This window comes from Rhinolophus hipposideros (genome assembly GCF_964194185.1).
Source record: "Rhinolophus hipposideros genome assembly, chromosome: X".
Taxonomy (NCBI): domain Eukaryota; kingdom Metazoa; phylum Chordata; class Mammalia; order Chiroptera; family Rhinolophidae; genus Rhinolophus; species Rhinolophus hipposideros.
The window spans coordinates 86,972,093-86,997,033 of record NC_138046.1 but is presented as its reverse complement, the minus strand read 5'-3'; the positions used below and the strand labels follow the sequence as shown (position 1 = coordinate 86,997,033).

The following is a 24,941-nucleotide window of genomic DNA, read 5'->3' as shown; positions in this document are numbered from 1 at the left end:
GGCCATTCCAATCACTAGTCATCTGCCTAACCCAGTGTTCTACCGTGTTAGGCTCCATCTGCCTAACCCAACTACCCACTCTGCTACCTGGTTGGTCCTACATAGATTTCCTTCCCTGAAGTCCACTTTCATACAAAAGTCTTTCTTTCCTGTAGCAGGGGGAGGACATATGAGACAGTTATTCTGGACAGAGGAATGTGTAATCATCTCTTTCCATCTCTAAACTGTGTTTAATCCATGGACCAACACTGGGATTGGCATAGGGGAAAGATCTGACAAAGCCAGCTCAGGCCCTTTCTGTCTGCTGAACAACCATCACTGTGACAGTCCATTCAAAATGGTGGCTGTTTCTGTGTGGGTGTTCATGTGTGCGTATATGCAGCTGTGTACGCACATGCATATGTGCCTCTTATTGTGGATTCAAATTCATATCCAAAACCACTTGTATAGAGCAAGGTAATGCGGTCTTGGTTCAGGAATGTATGCAGTGACCCAACCTGTGGAACTGAGAGTCTCCCAAATACGTGGTGAGGTTTCCTCCAATGAGACAGAGAGGAGAGAAAGGAGAGGAGGGGAGGGGAGGGGAAGGAAGAGGGACAGAGAAGGAGGGAGGGGGAAAGAGAGGGAGAGAGACAAAATTGTTGCTATTGCTGCTGCTACTATTGCTATTATTATTACTTCTGGCAGCTAGCACTGATTCAGTGTTTACCCGGTTCCAGGCCCTGTTTTAAGTCATTAACATGGATTATCTAATTTAATTCTTAAAATCTCATGAGGTAGGTAGTGTGTACATTCCATTTTTAAAGAGATTGACACAGAATGAGGTTAAGTAAATTGCCTACAGTCACACAGTTAATTAGTAGTAGAGCCAGAATTTCAAAGCACTTGAAAGCCAGTGTCCACACTCTTAACTCTATGCTCTACTGCCTCTCAGACTAGCCAAACTTGAAAGAAGGAGCCCTGAGAAGAAACAGATGGCATTTCCCTCCATCTACACTCCAGGAACCCCAACTCTACCTTCTCCTGGTTGGCTTCTGAATCGATGCTGTTAAGAGCATTCTCCACACGGGCCAGTCGTCCAGAGAGTGACAGCAACAGGTTGACCACTTTGTCCAGGTCCCCAATAAACAAACGGTATTTTTCAAACTCATTGGACTTGCAGACAGCTTTTAGGTTGGCCTCCACCTCCTCTCCAAGAGCAGAATTGCCACTGATGTCCTCTAGCAATCCTCGCTGCGCCTCCCGCAGGACAGAAAGTTTTCTGCCAATGCTTTCAATAAGCTGTATCTAGGAGAAACAAACAGAAGGCAAAGGATGAGGATGGGGCCCAACAGAAACTGATCTGTGCTTGTAACCTCTGTTCTGGGAGCCAAGTAACAGATGGTGTGTTCTATCCTGGTCACTGGCAACAAAGGAAATCTGAGCAAGTCATGAGCAATTCCAGTTTTCTGGACAGGTAGCTTCCTTCCCATCTCTTAGGATCTGGGAGGAATCTCTGTCACCACCAAACTTCTTGGTATTACTGTGTTTCCCTGAAAATAAGACCTAGCCAGACAATCAGTTCTAATGCATCTTTTGGAGCAAAAATTAACATGAGACGGGTATTATATTATATTGTATTATATTAAGACCCGATCTTATATTATAGTAAAATAAGACTGGGTCTTATATTAATTTTTGCTCCAAAAGACATATTAGAGCTGCTTGTCTTGCTGGTCTTATTTTTGGGTAAACATAGTAGGTAAGTGGTACCCATGGGCTAATGCTAAATGTAACTTAATAAATACTTGCTGAGACTATTTACTAAACAGGAACTGGAATGCTTCTGAGAAGAGAGGTTGGAAAAGCATTGTCATCCAGTATTTGCCTATTTGCTTCATTCATTCTCTTTCTATTTAAGTGCCTCTGATGTTCATGGCACTGTGCTAGATCTTCACTCCCTCAGCTTGGCTTTTGAGGCCTTTTGGATAAGAGTGTGAGTTCTGGAGTTGTGAACACTAGGTTTGACTTCTTGCTCTGTCACTTCCTAGCTGTGTGACCTTAGAGGGATTTCTTTATGGAGTTTTACTTTCTTCACCTTCAGAATGGGGGCAACTGCAGTACCTCTTTCATTGAATTGTAATAAAGATTCAATGAGATAATGTGAGCACAGACTAAGTGCTCAGTAAAAGGTGGCTGCTATTATTATTCAGTCTGGCCCCACTCTACCATTCTAATCTCACTCCTCAGAACCTTTCAGGATTAGCTCCTCATTCTCCTATGTGTTCACGACACTCATTCTTGTGTTCCTGATTTGCTTATGCACTTCTACCTGCTCTGTATCTCTTCCTTCACTTTGTCTAGTCTGTGCTTTCTTCAGAGCCCAGCTTTGCTCCCATCCTCCCTGCTGAAAGACCTTGTCCTCGTAACTCTTCTCTCAATGATCTTTTTCTTGCTGAACTCTCCAGTCATTTAGAATTAGAGGCGTATCGTGCAATTTGAAGTTGTTCACTTTCTGTTTCATGTGTGTACTCCTGAAACCTATCCTACTATCGATTGTAAGTTTCTCAAGGGAAGCACTGCCTGTGTCTTCTGATTTGTCACTTCCATATTGGATTCCAACTCCACCTCCTGAAAACTATGTAACCATGGGTGAGATGCCCAATCCCGCTGAGACTTCTGTTTCCTTATCTGTAAATTGGAGAAGTGCCTCTTCTCCTCCCACCCCAATTCTTGTGAGGGTTTAAATGAAATCATACAGGTAAAATAGTATTGTGCCTGACACAATAAGCACTCAATATGTATTTATTGCTGCTGCTATTATTATTATTATTATTACTATTATTACTTGAGTGGTATTACTTCTACCACCACTACCATAATCGGTTAGAAACCCAGCTCTACCACAAAGTCGTGAGGTGACCTTGAGCAAATAACCTCTCTGTCCCTCCATTTCTCTGTCTAAAATATAGGATCACAATAGTACCTACACATCATAGTGATGCTACGAAAATTAAATGAATTAATGCATGTTACATGCTAAGAATCGGATCTTGCATACAGGAAGTATGCTTCAGTGTTTGTTTTATTATTATTTCTGCCCAGACACTCTGGGACCATAGGCTTGTAGTTTTCCATAGTGTGTTCCTTTCTAGTACTTTATTTAGAGATGTCCAAGGTGACCAAGACCAAGAGTGTCTACTCTGGGTCCAGGGCCTGTTGTCATATTTATTAGAACTGGTCAAAATTGAAGAAATCACCATGATCTTAGTCTGAAGTGTAGTAAGTTTACATTTAGGGAAAATTCTAAAAACCCCTGGGAATGAGGATCAATGATATGAATGAGCAACACAATTAGATGCCAAGAGGCTTCCAGTTATATCCCCACCCCCTTCTCTCCAAACAAAACAATGCCAGGAACAAGGGAGGGATGGGGGCCAAATGATCAACTTGGAAAATCACCTACCCACCCCAGCTCTTAGGTTCCATAGATCTGGAAGGATGAAAGTGGCGAGAGCCCTTTGTTTTTTGGCACTTGGGTTTTGCAACCTGAACTCCACCCCTGGGGTAAGTGTAGTGGATAGAGCTGTGGAGTCATCACAGACCCAGTTAGAGCTGAGCTGCTTTTCTGGGATATTACAAATCAGTGACAGTCCTCCCCTATCTTCCTCAGAGACAGAAACTGTCCCAGCTCACCCACAATCACTCCAAATCACTATCTGTTGTTTTGTGCTTTGCCATTTCTGATCATTTCTCTTTTTTCTGGTCAGACATTTATTAGGTTTTCTCCTAATATAAAGGTCCTGAGTAAGGCAGGAACAGCCCTGCCAAGCTCAGGGAACATGGCATACAAGGAAGCAGGCATCTGGATCAATACGACTTTGATACCACCATGCTTCCAATTCTTTGCCTGACATTTTGTTTCAGATTGGAAAATAGTGGGGGGTCTCTTGTAAATAGCCTGAGCTTTCCTACAGGTCATGTCCTAAATGAGAAATATGAGCAGACCAGCAATTTACATTGAGTTCAAATGTCCACAAAGTGGTAAATTGGGCCTTTGAAGTTGCCATGGAAACCTAGTTGTTTATGAAATAAAATGTGTAAGTGCAGGGAGGGCAAAGTGATTCCAGGAATTTGATTAGAAAACCAGGCTAGTGGTACTTAGAGGAAGAAAGGGGAGGCTTTGGAACAACAACAACATCTCCATTTATCTATTTAGTATTTAAAAGAGATTACTATCGTTGCAAAGAAATACTAATATTTACCAGCCCAAAAGTTCTTTTCTTTCTTAGTCTGTACTGTCTCCCAGAAAGTTACACAGAGAATACAGTCAGTGACTGCCGTTGATTACAGCTGACTGGCAAAAGTCTGATGTGCCTTGGGCAGTGAGTTACTTAACAAGTCTGGCTTATTTTAGAGGGACAGCCCAATAGAAAGTCAGACAGTTTTGACTTCATGTCCTGGATCTACCACTTAGTTTGTAACCCTGGGCAACTTAGTTCTCTCAACTGGTGAAAAGGGGATAGTAATGTCTACCTTGTAGAGTTTTAAGCTTTAGAGAGACACTGCAGTGATGATTATGATTACTCCTACTATCACTATTATTGACCAGATGGAAAAAAAAGACTGAAATTTCATTTGTGAGAAACCCAGGGAGGCTATTTGATTTCCACACTGAAAATACAGGAATGAACCAAGATGTTCTGGAGAGCATAGAAGACAGATCGCCCTCTAGACACACTGAAGCTAAATGCTGAAAATTTCTAAGGCACACAAAAATTTTCACCTTTTTCTGAGCCAGTTCATGGTCAACTTCCTCCTCTCCTAGGCCAACTTCTGCCATCTCAGGTTGGTCTTTCAATTTGTTCAACAGCTCTGCCTTGGCCACAGAAATATTGTAATAAGCTGAATAAGAGGTAGGGATCCCTGGGGCCCCCTGAGGAGGCGAGAAGTGCTGAAATTCTTGTCTGTGGGAACAAAGAATGACCATTTGAGCACCTCTTTTGAGAGGCTGCTGACCTTTCTGCTCTTCTGTTTCCCCGTTTATGAAATAGGACCTTGCTTCACCAAGGAGCTGTAAAATAAGGAAATAATGGACCAAGAAGCACTGTTCAAATGTAAACAGGCCACATGAAGGCTATTAGAAGCCAAATAATGGCCAATTTTAAGAACTGAGAAGGCTATTTTCTTGCCCCTGACTTCTGAAGGTACAGGGCCTTCTTTAGAGATCATTTAGTTTGGTCATGGACACCCCACTAATATCCAGAAAAACTGACAGGCCCCTAAAGTTCTAGGCTTCTTATCATCAATGATTCCCTTTGGTTCATGGCCCCAGTATATGGATCCCAAGGGAGGGGCTATGTGGTAGAGATGTACCTGAGAACTTAACTATTTGTCCTCCAAGCCTGTTGGTTTCCCTCCTACCCATCCCCTACCACCACCCACCCCAGCTCTATCTAGTCTGCTTGCTTACAAAGGCACCCTGAGGCTTTCCTGGACACTCTGATAATTTCTTCTTTCCTGGTGGTACCACTCCTGCTTGAAATGGCCCCTCCACTGCAGATCTCCCACAGCAAAGAGGTCACCCATGACCTCAGCAGTGGTCATCATGTTGGAGGCTGGGGTTAGCACCCCTGCCAGGGACTTGTCACGGCCCACCACATCTCTTATGAGCTCTTCTGAGACTGCCTGCTGTGGGGCAGGCCTTCGGTCTGACAAGGGATAGCATCTCTCCACTTCTGGCATATCCCCAGTGGCCCCAGTCTCCTCCATAGTTGCAGGATGAAATGGGGAAAAAATGGAACCAGTGGCACCCAGGGGCTTGACAAGTGTAGCAGCAGACCCTGTTGTCTTGGGTTCACTGAAGCCCGTGGGGCTGAGATGCTGCTTCTCGGAGCCCCAGCCCATGAAAGAGAACTGCTCCTCAGGAAAGAAGTAGCTCTGGCTCCATGCTGGCTTAGGTTTGGACTCTTCTGCCATCAGGGCTTCTGGTCTGGTGTGAGGGAGGAAATAAAAAAGAAACGCTTCAATATCAGGTTTCAGGGACGCAAGGACAAATAATTCTACCTATGATTTATGCAAGAGGGAGGCCCACCCCCACTATATTCTTATTGCCTACCAGCCACCCCCACTTTCCACCTGTCTGTGTCACTGCCCCTTCACTAACCTCTAGCTGTTTCAAAGGAAAAACAGGAGAAACTCATTAGTCATTTTTGCAGCTATTTGCAGCTCTTAGATAAAGGTAAAAAATAATGGTTAAAATGCTCCCCAGCTATTTACTGATTCACGGTATGCTGTCTGCTCATTCATCACACAAAAGAAACTTGGGCATGCCAATATTCATCATCCCAGTTATCCATTTCACATGTAGGTTTTTAAGCTAATAACACTGATAAAGGAACACGACTAGCTAACATCACACAGTGTTTTACTATGTCCCAGAAGCTGTCCTAAAATGCATGGGTGTGGGTGAGAGTGTAGATACAGGTATAAAATTTAATGCTCATGACAACCATTTTACAGTAAGGAACATGAGGCATTGAGAAGTAAAGGGAGTTCCCCAAAGTCACCAGACAGTAAATTGCAGGCCCGTCATATAGACCTAGGTGACCTGACTCCAGAATCTGTGTTTTTAGCCACTATGCTACCCCCAAAGGGACAGCTTGACTTTACATAAAATCCTGCATGTAAGGAATTTTCTGACTGGACTATATCTATGCTAGCAAAGAGAACATTCTGGAGGAAATATGAATGTATGGGATAGGGAATTCCTACCTAAAATACATTTAAAGCATATGTAAGAGTTCTGAGTCAGAAAGTGCTGAAAGTACAGAATTAAAAAAAAAAAGCAAGATGTGGCTATATGTCGATTATGTCTCAATAAAACTGGAAAAAATAAAAATAAATTTTAAAAGGGTGTGCTATTTGTGACAACATGGATGGATCGTGAGAGTATAATGCTAAGTGAAATAAGTCAGACAGAAAAAGCAGAGAACCCTCTGATTTCACTGATATGTGGTATATAAACCCAAAACAACAAAAGAACAAGACAAACAAATGAGAAAGAAAAACTCATAGACACAGACAATAGTTTAGTGGTTACCAGAGGGTAAGGGGGTGGGCGGGTGGGAGATGAGGGTAAGGGGCATCAAATATATGTGATGGAAGGAGAACTGACTCTGGGTGGTGAACACACAGTGGGATTTATAGATGATGTAATACAGAATTGTACACCTGAAATCTATGTAAATTTACTAACAATTGTCACCCCAATAAATTTAATTAAAAAAAAGGGTGTGCTAATTGGAGAGAGACTCAGTTCCCCAGCAGACATAGCCCTGTACCATATTATAGTGGATCATATTAGGCACTATGTTCTAAGATTCCTTTACTCATTATCTCCATTAATAGGGCAGAGGTTACAGATCTCTGAGAACATAATCTGAATTTGATAATGAACACTGAAGCAAAAATCAGATTCCTTCTATAGAGCACTGAGAGGAAATGCATAGAGTCCATAAAGCAAACTATACCTGTACCTGAACCAGTGTTATTAGACTTAATCAACACTCAATAATTCCACTAACCTGCTTCTAAATGTACCCCAGCATTTGTATGAATAGTATGTAGGTTACAGAGATAACATGGGTTAACTTGGCTGAAATTAGGACTTTTTTTTTTCGCATTTTAGATTCAAAATATTACACATCTTCTTGCCCCTAACACTATTCTCCCTTACAAAATCTTAAAGCCACTTCGTTCTGGTTAGAACCCTGTGCTCTCCGAGGATCTTGAATAGGATCTTCTTGAGGAGCCCAGAGATCCTGGGATGATATAGTGGGAACAGTGAGCCAGACTACTTGGGTTCTGGCTACCTGTGATCTTCTGCAAGTTACTTTATCTCCCTGTGCCTCACTTTTCTCATCTAAAATATGTAGGAGACTAATGGTATCTATTTCATAGGTTTGTTACAAGGATGAAATCAATTGATACACGAAAGTGCTTAGAACAATGCTTGGCACATGGTAAGCAGGCAAAAAATATTAGCTATGTTGGGAATGATGCTGTTTCTTAAGTCTCCATCATTCAAAGAAGCATCTATAATTGATTGTTTTGCAGCCATAAACCAAGACTGTATGTAAGCAAATGTTTCTTCTCACATCCCACAGTCATTTAAAAAAAAAAAAATCTCTGGAACAAGTTACAAGATCTCTAGTAATAGCAATTTCGTTCTCTCGGGCCAAGGTGCCAAGGTGAATGGAGGCACATAAAACAAGAAGGACTAGGAGAATGACAGAAGTAAGCCTGGGGCTTGTAACTACTACCACTGGTACACATTACCCTACAAGAGACAGGAGGGCCTCATAAAGGCCTGGCCTACAGTAAGGACAAGATCGCTCATAGGACAGCGAAATAGGCATGGGCTTGGGAGTCAGACAGATCTGGCTTTGATTCTTTGCTTTGCAATTCTGACTTAGTGCCTTATTCTTGTTCTGCTTTAGTTTCCTCATCTGTCAAATGGGAATAATAATGGCATATAGGACTATTGGGAGGATTAAATGAAATAATGGATGTAAAATGATTAGCAGTGTCTGGCACATAGCAAATATGTAATAAATGTTCATTCATTCATTTATTTATTCTTCTGAATATTAAGTGCTTATTATGTGCCAGGTTACCTTTCCTTCTCCTTGCTGTGATAGGTGACAATCACAGACACTTTCCACAAAATATTTTCTAATTACAACAAGAATGCTCCCCAGCTAGATGGACAGCTTGACAAGCAGCCACTTGGGGGGATCTGATAAGAGATTCTCACAGTGTCTGGAAGCCAGGCCCTGTAAGTGCTGTGCTTGTGGCACTCAGGCTGAAAAACCTCAACTAGCTCCAGATAACCAAGTAATGGATTTGCCTGTCAGTAAAAGACACGATAACAAGTCTCAGGCAGGTTCCTTATATAAAGGGATTTAAAGAAAGCGATTAGAGGATAGACACCTGCCCTCCCTACCCCCACTCCGAGCAGAGAGTAGGCTGAGCTCTCTGTGGTAGAACTGGCAGAGCTAAAAGCCAAACCCTTTTGCTTTGGAGCAAAGAGGACAACCATACACTGAAGGGCATGCAGATGAGCATTTGCACAGTGAAGGGAACAGACACCTGTGGCCAGACTACACTCCTGCTTTGGCTTCCCTGCCCAGGCAGCTGACCCTGTCAACTACCACTGAACGAAATGCAAAGAGATGGGGAAACAAGGGTGGGGTGATAGAGAAAGTGGAACAGGAAAAGAATGTTCTTAACTGTTATAAGGAATGATCAGGACAGAAAGCACCCATCCCCAGGAACACCTTTGATGCTGGCGTGATGGGACTAGTTTAGAAGCCCCAGCAGGTCCTAGAGCAGAAGCAGGACAAATTGCAAACTGGCCTCTTGTTCTGGAGAGCAAGCAGAAGAAAAGGCAGAAAAGTTCCTGAACTAGGCTTCTGGGAAAGGCCTAGTACAGGCAACAAGGGTTTAATGTCTCTGGCTTAGGGGCCAGAAACTGAAGCATACCTTAAAGACAAACTGGGAAATAATGAATGTAATATTTTGATAGTGATATTTAGGGATAAGAATATCAACAACTACAATTTACTGAGTACCTACTATGTGCTAAGGATGGGGCTATGTCCTTTACATAGATTATCTTCATATTCACAACAACCAGGTGGAAAAGTCATCATCATGCCCATTTTTCCAGGTAAGAAAACTGAGGCTGGGAACAGTTTAACTAAACAGTCCAAGGTCATGCAACTGGTAAATAGTGGAGGTGGAATTCAAACTCATGCTCCCTGTCTCTTCAGGGACCTAATGTCTTTCATAAGGACTTACTTGGAGGGATCAGTGGTCTCCTGCTCCGATGTCCTCCAACGTCCACCGGCACCATAATAACAAGGGGGCTGAGCCTTCTCAGGTTGAGATCCCAAGTGGCCCCTTATTGGTGGCAAGAAATTGCTGGAATGGAGAGCAAAGGACTCTTGCTCTGCTGGGAGGCTTTGTGTGCCCTGCCTTGAGTTCTCCAGATGACCAAAGCCCAGCAGTTGTGGCTGCTCCAGGACCTCCTCAGGATTGAGAGCACAGGGACCAGTGCTTTCTGAACTGAAATACTGGGGTGGCAGCTCGTCGTCCTCTCCTCCCTCCTCCTCCTCCTCCTCCTCCTCGACCCCATCCTCCTCCTCCTCGACCCCCTCCTCCTCCTCTTCTTCTTCCTCCTCTTCCTCTTCCTCCTCCTCTTGCTGCTGCTGTTGCTGCTTGTGCTGCTGTTGCTGCTGCTGGGCTGCACGGAAGAGCCTGTACTTCTCCCAGTTGGGAGGAGGAGGGCGAGGTGGAGGAAAGGCCTTCTTCCTGGCTCCCAGAGGATCCGGCTGGGTCTCATCAACTTTGGTAAAGAGCTCCCTCCTATGCTGCCCCCAGGCCCGGGAGCCCTGGGGTTCCAAGCTGATATGGCTCTCTGAGAAGGCACGGCTTCGCAGTGGGTGGGACGTGGAGGCCACGGGGCTCCCCTCCTCATAAACTGAAGTTTCCTCTGGTTTTTTTAAGGAGTGTTTGAAGTCTCCAAGGAGATCAAGAGACGAGATTGCTCGGTAGCTTGACAAATCCAGTGCTGGGTTCTCAAGGCAAGAATGGAAATGGGTTGCCCATGAAAAGCCAGCGTTGGAATGAGACATTTCCCTGCAAAAGAGCAGATGAGGATTGTATAAAATAAGTAAGTTGCAGATGGTCCATATTTTGGATGACATCATTTATGTAAAATTTAAAATGGCCACAAAATAATTTAATCTATATGTAGTAAATGTAATAATAGTAATATGTAATATATAATATTGATAGGTAACACTTACTGAGTATGTACTAAATGCCAGGCCTACTGTTTTAAGTGCTTTCCATGTCTTAATGCATTTAATTCTCATAATAACCCTAGGAAGCTATGATTATTGTCCTAATTTTATAGCTGGGGAAACTGAGGAATGGGCAGGGTAAGTAACTTGCTCGGGGTCATAAAGTTAGTAAGTGGTAGAGCTAGGGTTCTAACCTGGACAGTCTAGCTCTGAAGTCTGAATACACACACCACCCCAGTCTGTTTGTAGCACTCAGATTGATTGTTCTGTGTCCTCAGGCTTACAAGTCTGGTTGTCTTGCTTCGTCTGTGGTTTTTGTTTGTCTTGTTATTAATTATGAAAAATGCAAATATTTACAAACATACAGAGATTGCACTAATAAATACTAATATTCCTACCTACTGCTCAGAATAAGTACATCTTAGTACTATGCCACTGATGCTTCATGAATTTTTCAAATTTTTTTTATTAAAATTTATTGGGGTGACAATCGTTAGTAAAATTACATAGGTTTCAAGTGTACAATTCTGTAATGCATCATCTGTATATTACATGTGTGTTCACCACCCAGAGTTAGTTTTTCTTCCATCACCATATATTTCACCACTGTTTACCCTCATCTACCACCCCCTTTTCCCCTTACACTCTGGTAACCACTAAACTGTTATCTGTGTCTATGAGCTTTTGTTTCTTTATTTGTCTTGTTCCTTTGTTGCTTTCAGTCTTATATCCCACATATCAGTGAAATCACATAGTTCTTGACTTTTTCTGTGTTACTTCACTTAGCATAATAATCTCAAGATCCATCCATTTTGTCAAAAATGGCACTATTTCATCTTTTCTTATGGCAGAGTAGTATTCCATCGTGTAAATACCACATTTTCTTTTAAGAAATCAGAAATAATACTCTTGTTTCACTCCCCACTTCCATTCCCCTGCTCCATCTCTAGATGAAAGCTATATGATGAATTTGACATGTATACTTTCTGTCCATGTTCTTATACTTGTAAGAAAAAACATCAAACAGGCCTTTCACTAATATCTCCTAGTTTGGATTTAAAACGTCTCCTTCTAATGCAATTCCAGTCAGAATTCTGAACAGGAATTTTTAACGATGGCATTTTTTTTTTGATTAGCTTGCAAAACAAAGCAGGATATAATATTAAAGAGTATTTGCTATAGAAGAAATGGGGGGTGAGTAAAGGGTTAAGCATATTATAAAGAAATTATAATGAAACCACGGTGTTACTGATTGATAGAACAGAATGGAAAGTCCAGAAACATGAAAGTATCTATCAAAACATCACACATAATTGACCTTCCATAAGAAGGAGATAAAGAAACATCATTTAATAAACCTTTTTGCGATAACTGCAGAGTAGTGTTATTTGGAGCTATAGCACACATTATATATCAAAATCAGTTCCAGATTCAAGAGTTCAGTGTGTGTGTATAAAATTTTCATATATATGTTATATATATATATATATGTATATTATATATATATGTATATATATGTATATATATATAATATACCTATAAGAAAAAAACTATCAGAAAATTAAAAAGACTATCACATGTGAGGAGCAATAAGATTCTCATCTCATAAGCAACAGAAGAAAATATCCAAGGAAAAGGAGTCCAGGATTATTTAAATATGTATAAAAATATGTATAAAAAGTCTAACTTCTGTATGATAAAGAATCACCAAAGTCAGAGGACATCTCTTGAGCCTTATAGTAGAAAGGGTTAAGTCTGCTAAGCCAAAAGATCTGTCTTCCTGTTGTAGCCTGTGAGCAATCAGCATAATTCTAAGTACTGCCTAGTGACAGGAAACTCCAGCAGTTCAATTAAATCATCGGACAGAATATCCATTCAATAGTCATGATGAAGACCGAGAATATTTCTTTAAATAATAATTACACATAATGGCAGCCAAGCTCAGATAGAATGGAAAGCAAAATATCCTTCATTCTCCTCATCTCCAGTCCCCATCCTAGCTGGCTCATCACTCACACGGATCAGAAATTCATATCCACACATCCTTGCTCTCTTCTCATTTAGGCCTTAGCCCGCCTAGAGCTCCTTTAGATTATAACAATCCCTTGTGTACAAACTGTTCCGCGTGGCATTTCCCCTCCATAAAACAAACATACAAACAAACAAGGAGGTGAATGAAACTAAAAGGATGACAAGTGTTATCAGGCAGAGGTCTTTCCTGAACACCTTATCTAAAATAGAGATGACTTATCTTTAATTATCATTTTTTTATTTTGTTCTTTCTCAGAGGATACCTCAGCATCTGATATTATATCACATACCTATTTTTCACTTGTTTATTTTGTGCTCGACTCTAAAATCTAAGCTCCACAATGTCTGGGATCTTGTGTATCTCATTCATCTGGCACCTAGTGCCTGGCACACAGTAGGCATTCAATAAACGTTTGTTTAATAAATGATTTAATGCCAAGAAATGTAAAAAAAAAAAAGGGCCACAATACTCATATCATTAAAAAGTTGAATTAAAAGCGAAAAGCAATAAACAAGTCAAAGATGGGCACTACAATATTAATGATGAACACACATGATAAAGATCTGACTACTCTGATTCTTTATGTACCAAATAACAGAGCATCAACATTTCTAAAGTAAGTCAGCGGGAAGGAAAGTACAGCATAGGGAACATAGTCAGTAACTATGGAGATACATAAACTAGGAGATCCCAAAACTAGGAGATACATAAAGGGAAACTAAAGACCATTCTCATCTAAGAATACTAACACAAAAATCGTTCATTTTTTGAATTTAAAAACAAACAATAGGACATTAGTATATGTAAGAAATTTATCAGTAACTACCGGTATGTATTGATGGTACATACTTAAAAAATTCTTTCTGAGAAGGATACATGATCCAAAAAGTTGGAAACCACTGGTCTGGGACTGTCATTACTAATCAAAGTGGCTCCTAATTGGAATTACCTGGAGAGGTTATTTAAAATGAAAATTCATGGGCCTCATCCCCAGAGATAGGGATTTAGTACCTCTGTGGTGGGGCCCAGGAATCTACATTTTTAACAATTGCCCCAAGGGATTCTAATACAGTGGTTCAGGGACCACACTATAGAAACAAAGGGCTAGGCTGCTAGTGCTCTGATTTGGGGGTAGACGTTTGGGGGCAGAGTTATTTGTTCTAGTTAGGTTGGTTTCTAGTCTAAATGGTCTGTCTTCCACTCCTCACCACACACATTCCTACCGTCTATCCCTGCCTCTTTCCCCCTTCCCCATCTTCTCTCCAATCTCAATCTTATGAAATGCAGGCAGTAACAGCAAGGTTTCCAAAGGCCTCAGTTGGGCCAATGTCCTGCAGCTGTGGTGAGAAGAGCCCTGCTCCACAACAGTCATCAAATTCACCATTCTTTCCTTTTCCCTAGCTAGAGCACAGGGAAGTCAACAGAGCAGAGTGGAAAGAACACAGTGTCAGAAAGACCTGGCTGTAAATTCCAGTAACATTTGAAAATCTGGTTCCATGACCCAGAAGCTGTACAACCTTGAGCAAAGTATTTAATTTACCTCAGTTTTAGTAAAATATCTATCTTACAAAGCTGCTGTGAGGATTAACTATACAAAAAGGACATAGCAATGATGTGAGTACATGGAAAGTGATTAATCAGTGACAGGACTATGTTTATTGTTAGAGTGATGTCCCTTACTCAGGGCCACTGCATATGGTTGTGCAAATTGTGCAGTGTACAACCTTTCCTGCTGTATACTTCAGCCTTGTTCCTTGTTCCCATCAAGGGAGCTGGACTGCTTTTCCCTCTGGTTAATGTTCAGACCTGCTCAATAGCCAAGAAGCCAGAAGACTTTGCCTGGCCAGGAAGCTCTAGCTAACCAAGGACTTCAACCCTGAGCTCATTTACTCACTCTTCTTATCTCTTAAAAAGGGAGAGATAATAAAAGACAAGTGTCGTGCGGGGGACCCTGCTCGCTGAGCCATTTGTCGTGCGGGGTGGCCTGCGGGGTCTCTGCTCCCGCTCCCCACATAAGAACGCAGGACACGGTAAGGCCAAAAAGGAACACCCACGGAGCCATAGATGGGAAGTCAAACCAATATATTCTCGCTGGCGGCTGGGCTGGAGACACAGGAAGCAGGATCTGCATAATCTGCCTAACAACAGTCCGCGCTTGCCAGCCACCATCTTCTTGCTAGCCCCCATTTTTTTCTGCTAGCGTAGCCACAGCCGTTATATTAGTGGCCAATGGCTTACGGGTTACAGCTGACGGCCAACTAGCCACAGCTGCCGGCCATCTGATCACAGTTGATGGCCATTTACTACCCGAGCCAGCACCTTTCTATGTGAGGCCGAGAGCCTGGAAACTGTTTTTTGGGGGCTTTGTCCCCACAACAAGTTTAGACTTAAGAGCAGTGAGATGATCAAAAGTACTAGATATTCTAAGTTGTTTTGTTTAGGTACTAATCACTATGTCAGCCTTACAGAATTTACCCCCAGGTAGCCAACTCCAGAATAGTTCGAAGTAAAGGGCATGCCCTTCTAGGGACATTTGGTGCACCGATTCACAGCACTGTGGCCCTATCTGGAAGCACTGGACTCTGGCAAAGCAACATGGAAATCGCTATTCTCTATATCAATTCTGATTTTGAAAGCACTGCCCTCCCATGTACACAACTTGTGTAGGGACAGCTTCAGGCTTGCAGAGTCACTTATATCAGGGGAGCAGAAGTAGGCAGGACTCCAGAAAACAGAAGGACTGCCCTCAGTAGAATCAGCTGGGCCAATGTATATACAAGTCATTTCAAGCTCTCATTGAATATTACACTCTGCAAGGTGACCAACCAGATCAAAAGGAGCAAAACCAACAAGCCCCTTCCTTACTGGTACTAACAGCTGAAGTAAACTGGTAAATGGGAGGCTTCCACTGAAGTGGGTCAGGCTCAAACTGAGGATATTGGCCAGTAGAGGTCCTGTTTTCAAAGGGCTCACGCTTCCTAAATGCACAGAAATCTACTTCACTTGGGGCCCAGTAAGGATTCTTCCCTGGAGTGGAGGACAAGGAGCTTTCATTAAGGGAAAAGAACTACACTCTCCTACTCTCCTACTTCTTACTATGTGTTAGGCACCGTTTTAGGCACTTGCATATATGCATTTCTATTAATCTTCACACCAGCCCCTTGAAGTAGGTACCATTATTGCCAGTTTGCAGATGAGGATCCTGAGGCTTAGAAAGAATAAATCGTTTTCCCAACTAGTAAGAAGCAGTAGTATCCACACTGAAACTTGCCTTAATTTTTTTCTTTTTTCTTTTTTTTTTAAATTTATTGGGGTGACAATTGTTAATGAAATTACATAATTTCAGGTGTACAATTCTGTATTACATCATCTATAAATCCCATTTACATGGGACAAACCCATTGAAGCAAGGACTCCTGAGGTGGGGCAAAAGGTACGTGCACTACATTCATCCCCAGATGTCCACGAAGACGTCAGCCCCTTGCAGAAGAAAGGGGAAGGCATGAAGGCTAACTATGAGAAAGAGCTTTGTTGACACAAGCAAGGAGACTACATCTCAAAAACAAAAGCAAATTGCCTGCCAAGTCCTGGGCTGTTCTTCTCTTTTCCTCTTGGCATGGGTTGCCTTATCTTCTGATGAATTTTCCACTTTTGTTAGAATCTATTTTTTTTTTTTTTGCCTAATAGTAATTGAAAATGAGAACCAATATTTGTAGAGACTGAAAAATCTCCTCCTGCCTCCTCAAGCCGTTTGAAGTTTTCTTGTTTGGAAATTTTATTTTTAAACTCCTCACAATAGCTTGGCATTCCAGGATCTCAGCAGCAAGAGTGCACAGGTCCAGCCCCTCTCCCCTTTCCCTTTCCTCAGAAGCCAAAAGATAAGACTGCTCCAAGAGAAACAGCCACTCCCAGGTTATTGCTGAAGGAAATATTTGCAAGATCCAGGAAGTGAGACATAAGGAGGGTACACTGGGAAGGGAGAAGGGCTCAGAGAGCTTGTTGTTGCCACCCTTCTTTGCCTCTAGGTCCACAGAACTTCAAGTGAGGAACAATTAGTCTGGCAAAAACAAATGCAAGTAGCAGGACTCGCCCGGAGGCTTCTATAGCCCCTAGAAGGCTGGTGCAAAATATCCTGTGAAGAGATCAGAGAGGTCCTTGCTTTATTGGGGCTGTCCTGGGTGAAGCTTAGCTCCCTCTCTCCAATGACCCCCAACTTGGAATTCCAAGAAGGTCTTCCCATTAATCCTCTGGACCCTACATAGTGTCATAACCATGGTGATAATGGATGGTAGTGATTGCTCTTGTTGACTGAGATTCCATCATGTGTCTGGCACAGGGCTGCACACCTGACATACTTAATCTCATTTAACCCTTGAGACAATCTTCTGGTATGGATATTCCCTTCCTTGGGTTAGAAATGAGGTGCAGAGAGATTAAATAACTGAGGCAACACAAAGAGAGTTAAGTGGTCTGGAGAAGTTACAACTAATGTCCATCGGACTCCAATGCCCATGCCTTTGCCAGCACAACATGCTGCCTCTCCAATGGTCTCATAATCTTCTCAAGAGATTAAATAAAAGACATTTTAGGAGTACTCAACACATTGCCAAGGGTCTGGGAAGTTTGATATCCACAAGAACAATTTAGCTGAGGATCAGGCTGGCCAAGATTATTAAGGCTGTGTTATCTAATATCCAGTGGTTCTGAAACTTAAGCCTGCATTAGAATCACCTGGATGGCTTATTAAAACACAGGTTGCTGGGTCCTACCCTCAGAATTTCTGATTTAGTAGGTCTGGGACTCAGTGGGGAATTTTTACTTTTAACAATTTCCCAGATGATGATGGTGGTACTGTGGGTCCAGGATCATAATTTGAGATCCACTGCTATAATCAGTCATTATCTACCAGTTTCCCAACTCACCACGGTATCTTAAGAGGTATAAAGCCATTAAAACACTTCTCAAAACAAAATGCATCTTAATTAACTATATATATACCACCCATGTGACAACTGGGATAAAGATTTACAAAATAAAATAGGCATACTGGAGCTTCAAAAGCTGTAAGAATTCTGATACTATTTAAGGAAATTTGGTGCTCCACCATGGTTAAACAATGGACAGTCCTGGGGGAGAGAGCAAGTTTTGTGTATTTGAGTCCTCATATGTACCAGACATTAATGTACTGAATTACAAAGACCCAGAATACAATGAAATAGACTTACTACCAAAGCTATAAAGAACATGATTCTGCCTCAGATAGTTTAAAAAGTATTCTGTGTGCCTAATTATGAATGACAATTATTATTATAGAATAGTTCTTTGGCACATATGTATTAAACATTTGAGGTTCTAACCCTATGAAAGATCCATGAAGTGTAGTAACTGCTCATTGTGCAAAGGGTATGAATTTTACTTGCAAGGCATCACAATACTGGTTTGTAGAGCAAGTCACCCAGCAAAGGAGGGCAACTAGTCAACCAGTTGGCACTCCCATGCCAACTTGGCTTGATAGGTCTCCATTTGTTTTCAGGGTATACATGTGAAGCAACCAAGGGAGAGAGAAAATGTGCTTCTTTGTGAATAATGGCACTGAAATCCAAACTATCTGCAAATTAGTGCTGGTGATGGAAGTGAAGAGAAATGGAAAGGTCTTAAGAAAGTGATGTTTCTGAGCCAGATAATAAAATGTTTATTGGTGGGGGTGTTCTATGTTGTAGCGGTGGTGACAAATTTGGAGACTCACTCACAAAGGTCTGGTACCCCACCTCAGAAATGTCAAAGATCCCACAGATTTAGATAAGGAGAAGTGTTGGTTGATAGAGAATTCTAGCAAACCAAATTCTAGCTAACAGTGAGATCAAGGATGTCTGGTAAGTAACACTTATTGGTATGGGGATTTTTCCAAAGCCCTTGATGTTCAACTTCCCAGGCTTAAATCACACCATTGTGGGTTGCCTCTTCAGATTTTCTTTTTTATTATAAATTCCAGCAATTTGACATGTATCCAGAGAGTGCCATGTGCATTCAAGTCCAGCTATTTACATTTTACTAGAATCCTTTCTGAATTTTCTTTGTGTATGTTTACAATCAGACTCAACATGTGATTTAGGATTTAGCCTTTTTTGGTTAAAGGCTTTCACCCATTTCCGTGCAAGACCCAATACTTGTATACCTATCACTGTTAATGGCTATATTCTATTCTACCATGACATATTAAATTGGTAAATCTTTTCCATAATGATAAGTAGCACTACTATGAACATCTTTAAACACATTATTTTTCCTTTTTAGGCTATTTCCTTGGGGGTGTGTACTGGGTCAAAGAGTATGAACAGTTTTATAATAACTCTTGTCACATATTTCTAGATTTCCCTCTAGGAAAACTTAATCAATTTATACCACTCCCAGAAGCACATACTGTTTCCTCACAGCCTTCCCAAGATAGGGTTTTGTAATTTCTATTTATCATTTCCATTAATTGTTGATAGTTTAATGAGCAGGTTGTGATACCTTGAAGCTGTTTTTATTTGCATTTCTTTAATCGCTAGAGAGGTTGTATTTTTCCATGCAGTGATTTGACTGCATTTATTTCCTCATATGTAAACTGCCCATTCATTTTCCTTGCTCTTTTATGAAGTTGAATCTGAAAGCTGACCTTCAATATCTGTACCCATTCTTTATATTTTTGGACAGTCAACTGTTATCAGTGATGCTGCCTCCAGACAATTTCCTCATTCTGTTGTGTTTAGCTTTTTATTACATTTGTTGTACAAAGAATTTCCCCCAACTTTCATATATTTGAAACCATCCATCTTGTCTCTGATGATAGTCTCCATTTAACAGACACAACTTTACCTTCCATCCATAGCTGAAATAAATAAGCCATTCCACTGGTCTGCTTCCTAGAATTTATTACAGAGTATTGTATGTACCATTGATCTAAGTTAATTATTCTCCGTATTGATATAGAATTTCCAACATTTCTTTAAGAGTGATTGCTTTCCCCGGTGGTTCACTGTTACTTCCAGTGTGCTCTATATTCTTAGAAGAGCTTGAATGTGTTCCTAGAATCTCTCTTTTTTTAAATTTCACTGTTTGATTTTTTTCAACCCACTATCATATGGTTTTGATCATTGTCACTTTATGACAGGCTTAAAAATCTGATAGGGTAAGTCTGCCATCATTACCTTTTTAAATAAATGTATTCTTTGGTATTCTTGCCCACTTATTCTTCCAGATAAATTTCACTATGAATTTGACAAGTTCTATAAAGTACCCTACAGTGATTCTAATGAGTAATGCATTACATCTGTATATTCATTTAGGGAGTACTGTAATCATTACTATATTCAGTCTTCCCAAACTGAAGCAGAGTATAGCTATGCATTTATTCATGTCTTTATTTCTCCCATTAGAGTTTTATAATATTCCTTGAATAACTTGGGTGTGCCCCGGATTAAATTTATACCCAGGTATTTAAATTCACTTTGTAATGCTTTTGACAAATCCTTCCATACATCTGAAGGTTGCTTTCCTCTTAGGAGGTAAAACCTTCTGAAAAGCGTACTCTTCCTAATGAAATGAGATTCAACTCTGAATTATCCACTTTCTTTCACTCAATCAGCACAATGGAAAAGTGTGCTGGATAGTCCACACTCTGCTCATGATACGGTATGACAGAGGGAAGGAGGAGAGGCAGCCCTAGGCTGCGAATTGAAAAACCTGGGTAGTAGTCCAGTTTTGTCATGTGCTTCCTATATAACCTCAGAAATAATGGGCTTTGGAGTTGGATGCCTGTTTGACTCTGGGCAAATAAATTTAATCTGTGAGTAAGTTTCCTCATCTGTAAAAATGGGTCAAAAAATGGTAACTATCTCATGGGGTCATGATGAATAATAATTGAAATAATTCATGTGAAATGCTTATAGTAGTACTTGACACATAACATTTAATAAATGTTAGTTATTACGCCTTTTGGTGTTGTTGTTAATAATAGTATAATACCTTTCCTGAGTCTCAGCTCCTTTCCATTCTCAGTTGAATGGGAACAATAAGACTTAACCACACAGGGTTGCTGTGAGGATTAACGGTGGCCGTGCACATAAAAAAAAAAAAAAAAAAAACAACACACCAAAAAACCTATACATTCTAAAGGTCTGTGCAAAGTGGAAAAATGGAAAAGATCACAGGAGGCAATCATAGGTATAGAAAACCAAAATAGATAATCCAGAAAATAATTTCTTTTGGCTTTTAAATATATCACACTTATGTGGCTTTTTCTCCCAGATCTACTCACTAATTTTTCCCCTCCTGCTAACACTAAAATGTGTTTGCATCCTCCACACGCAAAACAAATAACAGTGGAAGAAGACAACCAAGAGGGTAACTATATGGAATTAAAACTCGTTGCAGGCTTCTAGGCCGAGAGTGGCTCAAAAATATACATCTGATTTTCCCACCTACACCCATCATTCCTGTTGTGACAGAAATGACATAAGAAATGTTAAAATGTGTGTGGGAGAGGTAGAGGGAGTGGAAACTCCATCAGGATTTCTCCTTTTAAATGTCATCTCTGCCCTTGACCTTTCCTAGGCCTTCTCATCTTCCCTGAGATCATAAACTGTGATCTCTGTCCTCCACCTTCAGTATCAATACTCCTTCCCTTTCCAATAACCTCTCCTTTCTATTCTTAAACCCAAATCCTGGCCAAACTTTCATTTAAACCAGTGGTTCTCATATTTAGCTTTTCAAATCAGAATTGCCTAGAAGGCTTGTTAAAACACAGATCGCTGGGCCACATCCCAGTATCTGACTCAGTAGGTCTGAGAGGGGCCCAGGAATTTGCATTTCTAACAAGTTCTTAAGTGACACTGAGGTTGCTGGCCCTAGGGCCATATTTTGAGAATCACTAACTTAATTGTGAGAATCACTAACTTAAACCCTACTGTCCCCTCTAACTACCACCTGATTTTCTCCTTCTTTTCTCTAGCCAACATCTTTTAAAACATTTTTAATGTTGAAATGTCTTTTTTAAACATTCTTATTTTAAAATATTTTTCAAAACACACAGTAACATTAACACAAAATCAATGTATTAGAATTAATGAAATGAAACTGAAGCACCCCTATGTTGCTGGTGGAAATGCGAAATGGTACAGCCACTTTGGAAAACAGTTAAGCAGTTCCTGAAAAAGATCATAGAATTACCACTTGATCCAGAAATTCCACTCTTAAGGAGACTCCCAAGAGAACTGAAAACATATATCTACACAGAAACTTGGACCTGAATGGTCATAGCAGCATTATTCACAAAACAATGTGGTTTGGGGGGTATTCACAATAGCTAAAAAGTGGAAACAACCCAGATGTCCACTAATGGATGAATAGATAAATAAAATGTGGCATATCCATACAGTGGAATATTATTTAGCAAGAAGAAGGAATGAAATACTGATACATGCTACAACATGATGAACTGCCAAAGCATGCTAAGCGAAAGAAGCCAGGCCCCAAAGCTCACATATTGTATAATTCCATTTATATGAAATGTACAGAATAGGCAAATCCATAGAGACAGAAAGTAGATTAGTGGTTGCTTGAAGTTGATGGTGGGAGTGAAGAACGACTGCAAATGGGCACAATGGATCATTTCAGAGAGATAGACATGTCTTAAAATTGGATTGTGATGATTGCACCACATTATAAATTTACCAAAACTCACTGAATTGTACAGTTAAAACAGGTGAATTTATAATGTGTAAAGCTGTGTGCATTTCTTTTCCATACATCCCCCTTACAGACCATCATGCTATCAAGTTCAACAAAACCCATTCAAATTTATCATCTCCACCCAACCAGCTCCCCTTCTCACATGCCCAAGCTATGTCAATAACTTTCTCCAAGTCATGGGACATCAGAGGTATTTTTGACTTATCTCCCTTTCCCCCCAAATTCCAATCACCAAGTTCTCTCTACTTTTCCCTCAAAAAGTGTCATGTATTTGTGAGCAAATAATCTGAACAGAACACATGAGAAGCAATGCAAATATTAAACACATGAAAAATTTTCAAATTAGCACAATCAAAGTAAATTAAAATTAAAATAGGTACCATTTATGCCTATTGCATTAGAAAAAAAAATTCCATGATGGCAAGACTTTGGGGAAACTGGTATCCTCATGAATTGCTAACAGCAGTTTAAAACGCCCCCTAGGTAAGCAGTTTGGTGAAATCTATCAAGAACAATAAGAATGTTCATATTCCTTAACTTGTAATCTCAATTCCGGATAATTGTTTTTAATGAGATAATTCAAAATGAGAAAAAGGTTAAAGCGACACAAAATTTTTCTGCAGCATTACTTTATAGCAAGAAATTAGAAACAATCTAATTATCCAACAATTTGGGAATGATTAAGCAAAATAGAACACATTAGGTTAGTGAAATATTATGCAGCCATTAAAATTTATAACTATTGAGGAATCCTGTATAGCAACATGAAAAATTGTTTACCAAGTAATGCTTATTGGGGAAAAAAGAAGTAGGACACAAAATCAAATCTACATAGTTATTATAACCATGCCCCCAAAAAATCTTTATACCTATAGATAAAATCTGGAAGGGAAATGAAAATAATTAGGGTGTTAGGGTGGTAGGAACAAAGCTATTTCTTCTTCTGTTTTTAACTTCCTGTAATATTGTTTTCATAACAAACAAACATTTTCCCCCCAAATATCACACACATTTATCTATCCCTTCTACTCCATTCCTACTGCAACTCAACCTTCCCAATCCAGGGCCATACTCTTTCATGCGTGGACCACTGCCCCTAATTGGTCTCTCTTCAACCATCTAGGCTGCAAATGCTGCCAAGTTGCCTAAAGTGCTACATTTACCATGTCATTTATCTGATTGATAACCTTCAATTGCTTCCATGTTTGTGATCCTATCAGATTTCAAGGCCTACCTATCCTTGCTCAATACTTTGTTATCCGCCCTTTTTTTCTCTACTGCTACTGTTACTGCTGCTGTTCTTCCTCCCTTTCCGCTTCCTCCTCTCCTCCTCCTCTTCATTATCACAACTGACATTTGAGGAGGGTTTATGGTGCCAGGTTGTATACTATATTAACTTATTGAATAGTCTCAACAATCACATGAGGTAGATACTTAACCTATTTTACAAATAAGGAAACTGATGGGGAGGAGGGAGAGAGAGAGAGAGAGAGAGAGAGAGAGAGAGAGAGAGAGAGAGAGAGAGAGAGAGAGAGAGAGAGAGAGAGAGAGACACTTGTCAAACTAACACAGCTGGAAAATGGAAGAACCTGGATTTGAACCCAGGCAGACTGACTCCAAGGCCAAAACTCTTAACCAGTGGGACTTACTCCTCCAACACACATTCTTTAGTCTCCCCTCCGGACCTTTCATCTTGTAGATCTCAACCTTCATTTTTCTTACCCTCCAATGAACTTAAATAAGGTGCAGTAATACTTATTGGGTTCTTGTAATAATGTATTGGGTTCTTGCAATGTGCCAGGTGTTTCTTGTTTAAACCATGTATTTGACACTTTTCAACTTATTAGCAACTCCCCTGAGTAAGCAAAAGCTGGATTTAAATTTCAGCCTGTTCCTTTAGTTAGTAGCTGTGAGACCTTGAGTACATGACTTCCTTTTCCTGAACCTCAGATGCTTTATCTGAGTCAATGGTTCTCAGGTGTGATCCCAGGACCAGCTGCATCAGCATCACCTGGGTAGCGTGTTAGACATACACATTTAGAGCCCTACGACACACTTACTGAATCATACCCTCTGGGGGTTGGATCTACCTATCTCTGTGTTTTTAACAAGCCCTTCAGGTTTTCTAATGTACACTCAAGTTTGAAAACCACCACCCTATTTATAATAATACCTACCTACCCGACAGAGTTTGGGGGAAGATAAAATATAATAGGTGTAACTTAGCTTGTAGCATGTAGGTTGTTTTGCAAATGGTAATTTATCGTTACTGCTACTTAACTTTGTGTGGGTTTCTTTCTTGCACAAGCTGTGGGTGGGGAGGCATT

At 40.6% G+C, this 24,941-nt stretch overlaps 1 protein-coding gene across 2 annotated transcripts in view; it reads right to left on the bottom strand.

Moving 5' to 3' along the window:
• Nucleotides 1–24,941, bottom strand: part of SHROOM4 (shroom family member 4) — a 249,998-nt gene that overhangs the window by 3,655 nt on the left and 221,402 nt on the right. The window contains exons 6-9 of one of the 2 annotated variants that reach the window (XM_081042969.1): nt 9,844–10,683; nt 5,453–5,971; nt 4,766–4,946; nt 1,018–1,287 (exon numbers count right to left, since the gene is read on the bottom strand). In XM_081042969.1, the coding sequence (XP_080899095.1) occupies nt 1,018–1,287; nt 4,766–4,946; nt 5,453–5,971; nt 9,844–10,683 (1,810 nt within the window). The remainder of the gene's footprint in view (nt 1–1,017; nt 1,288–4,765; nt 4,947–5,452; nt 5,972–9,843; nt 10,684–24,941) is intronic. The other variant, XM_081042970.1, reaches the window with a different exon arrangement.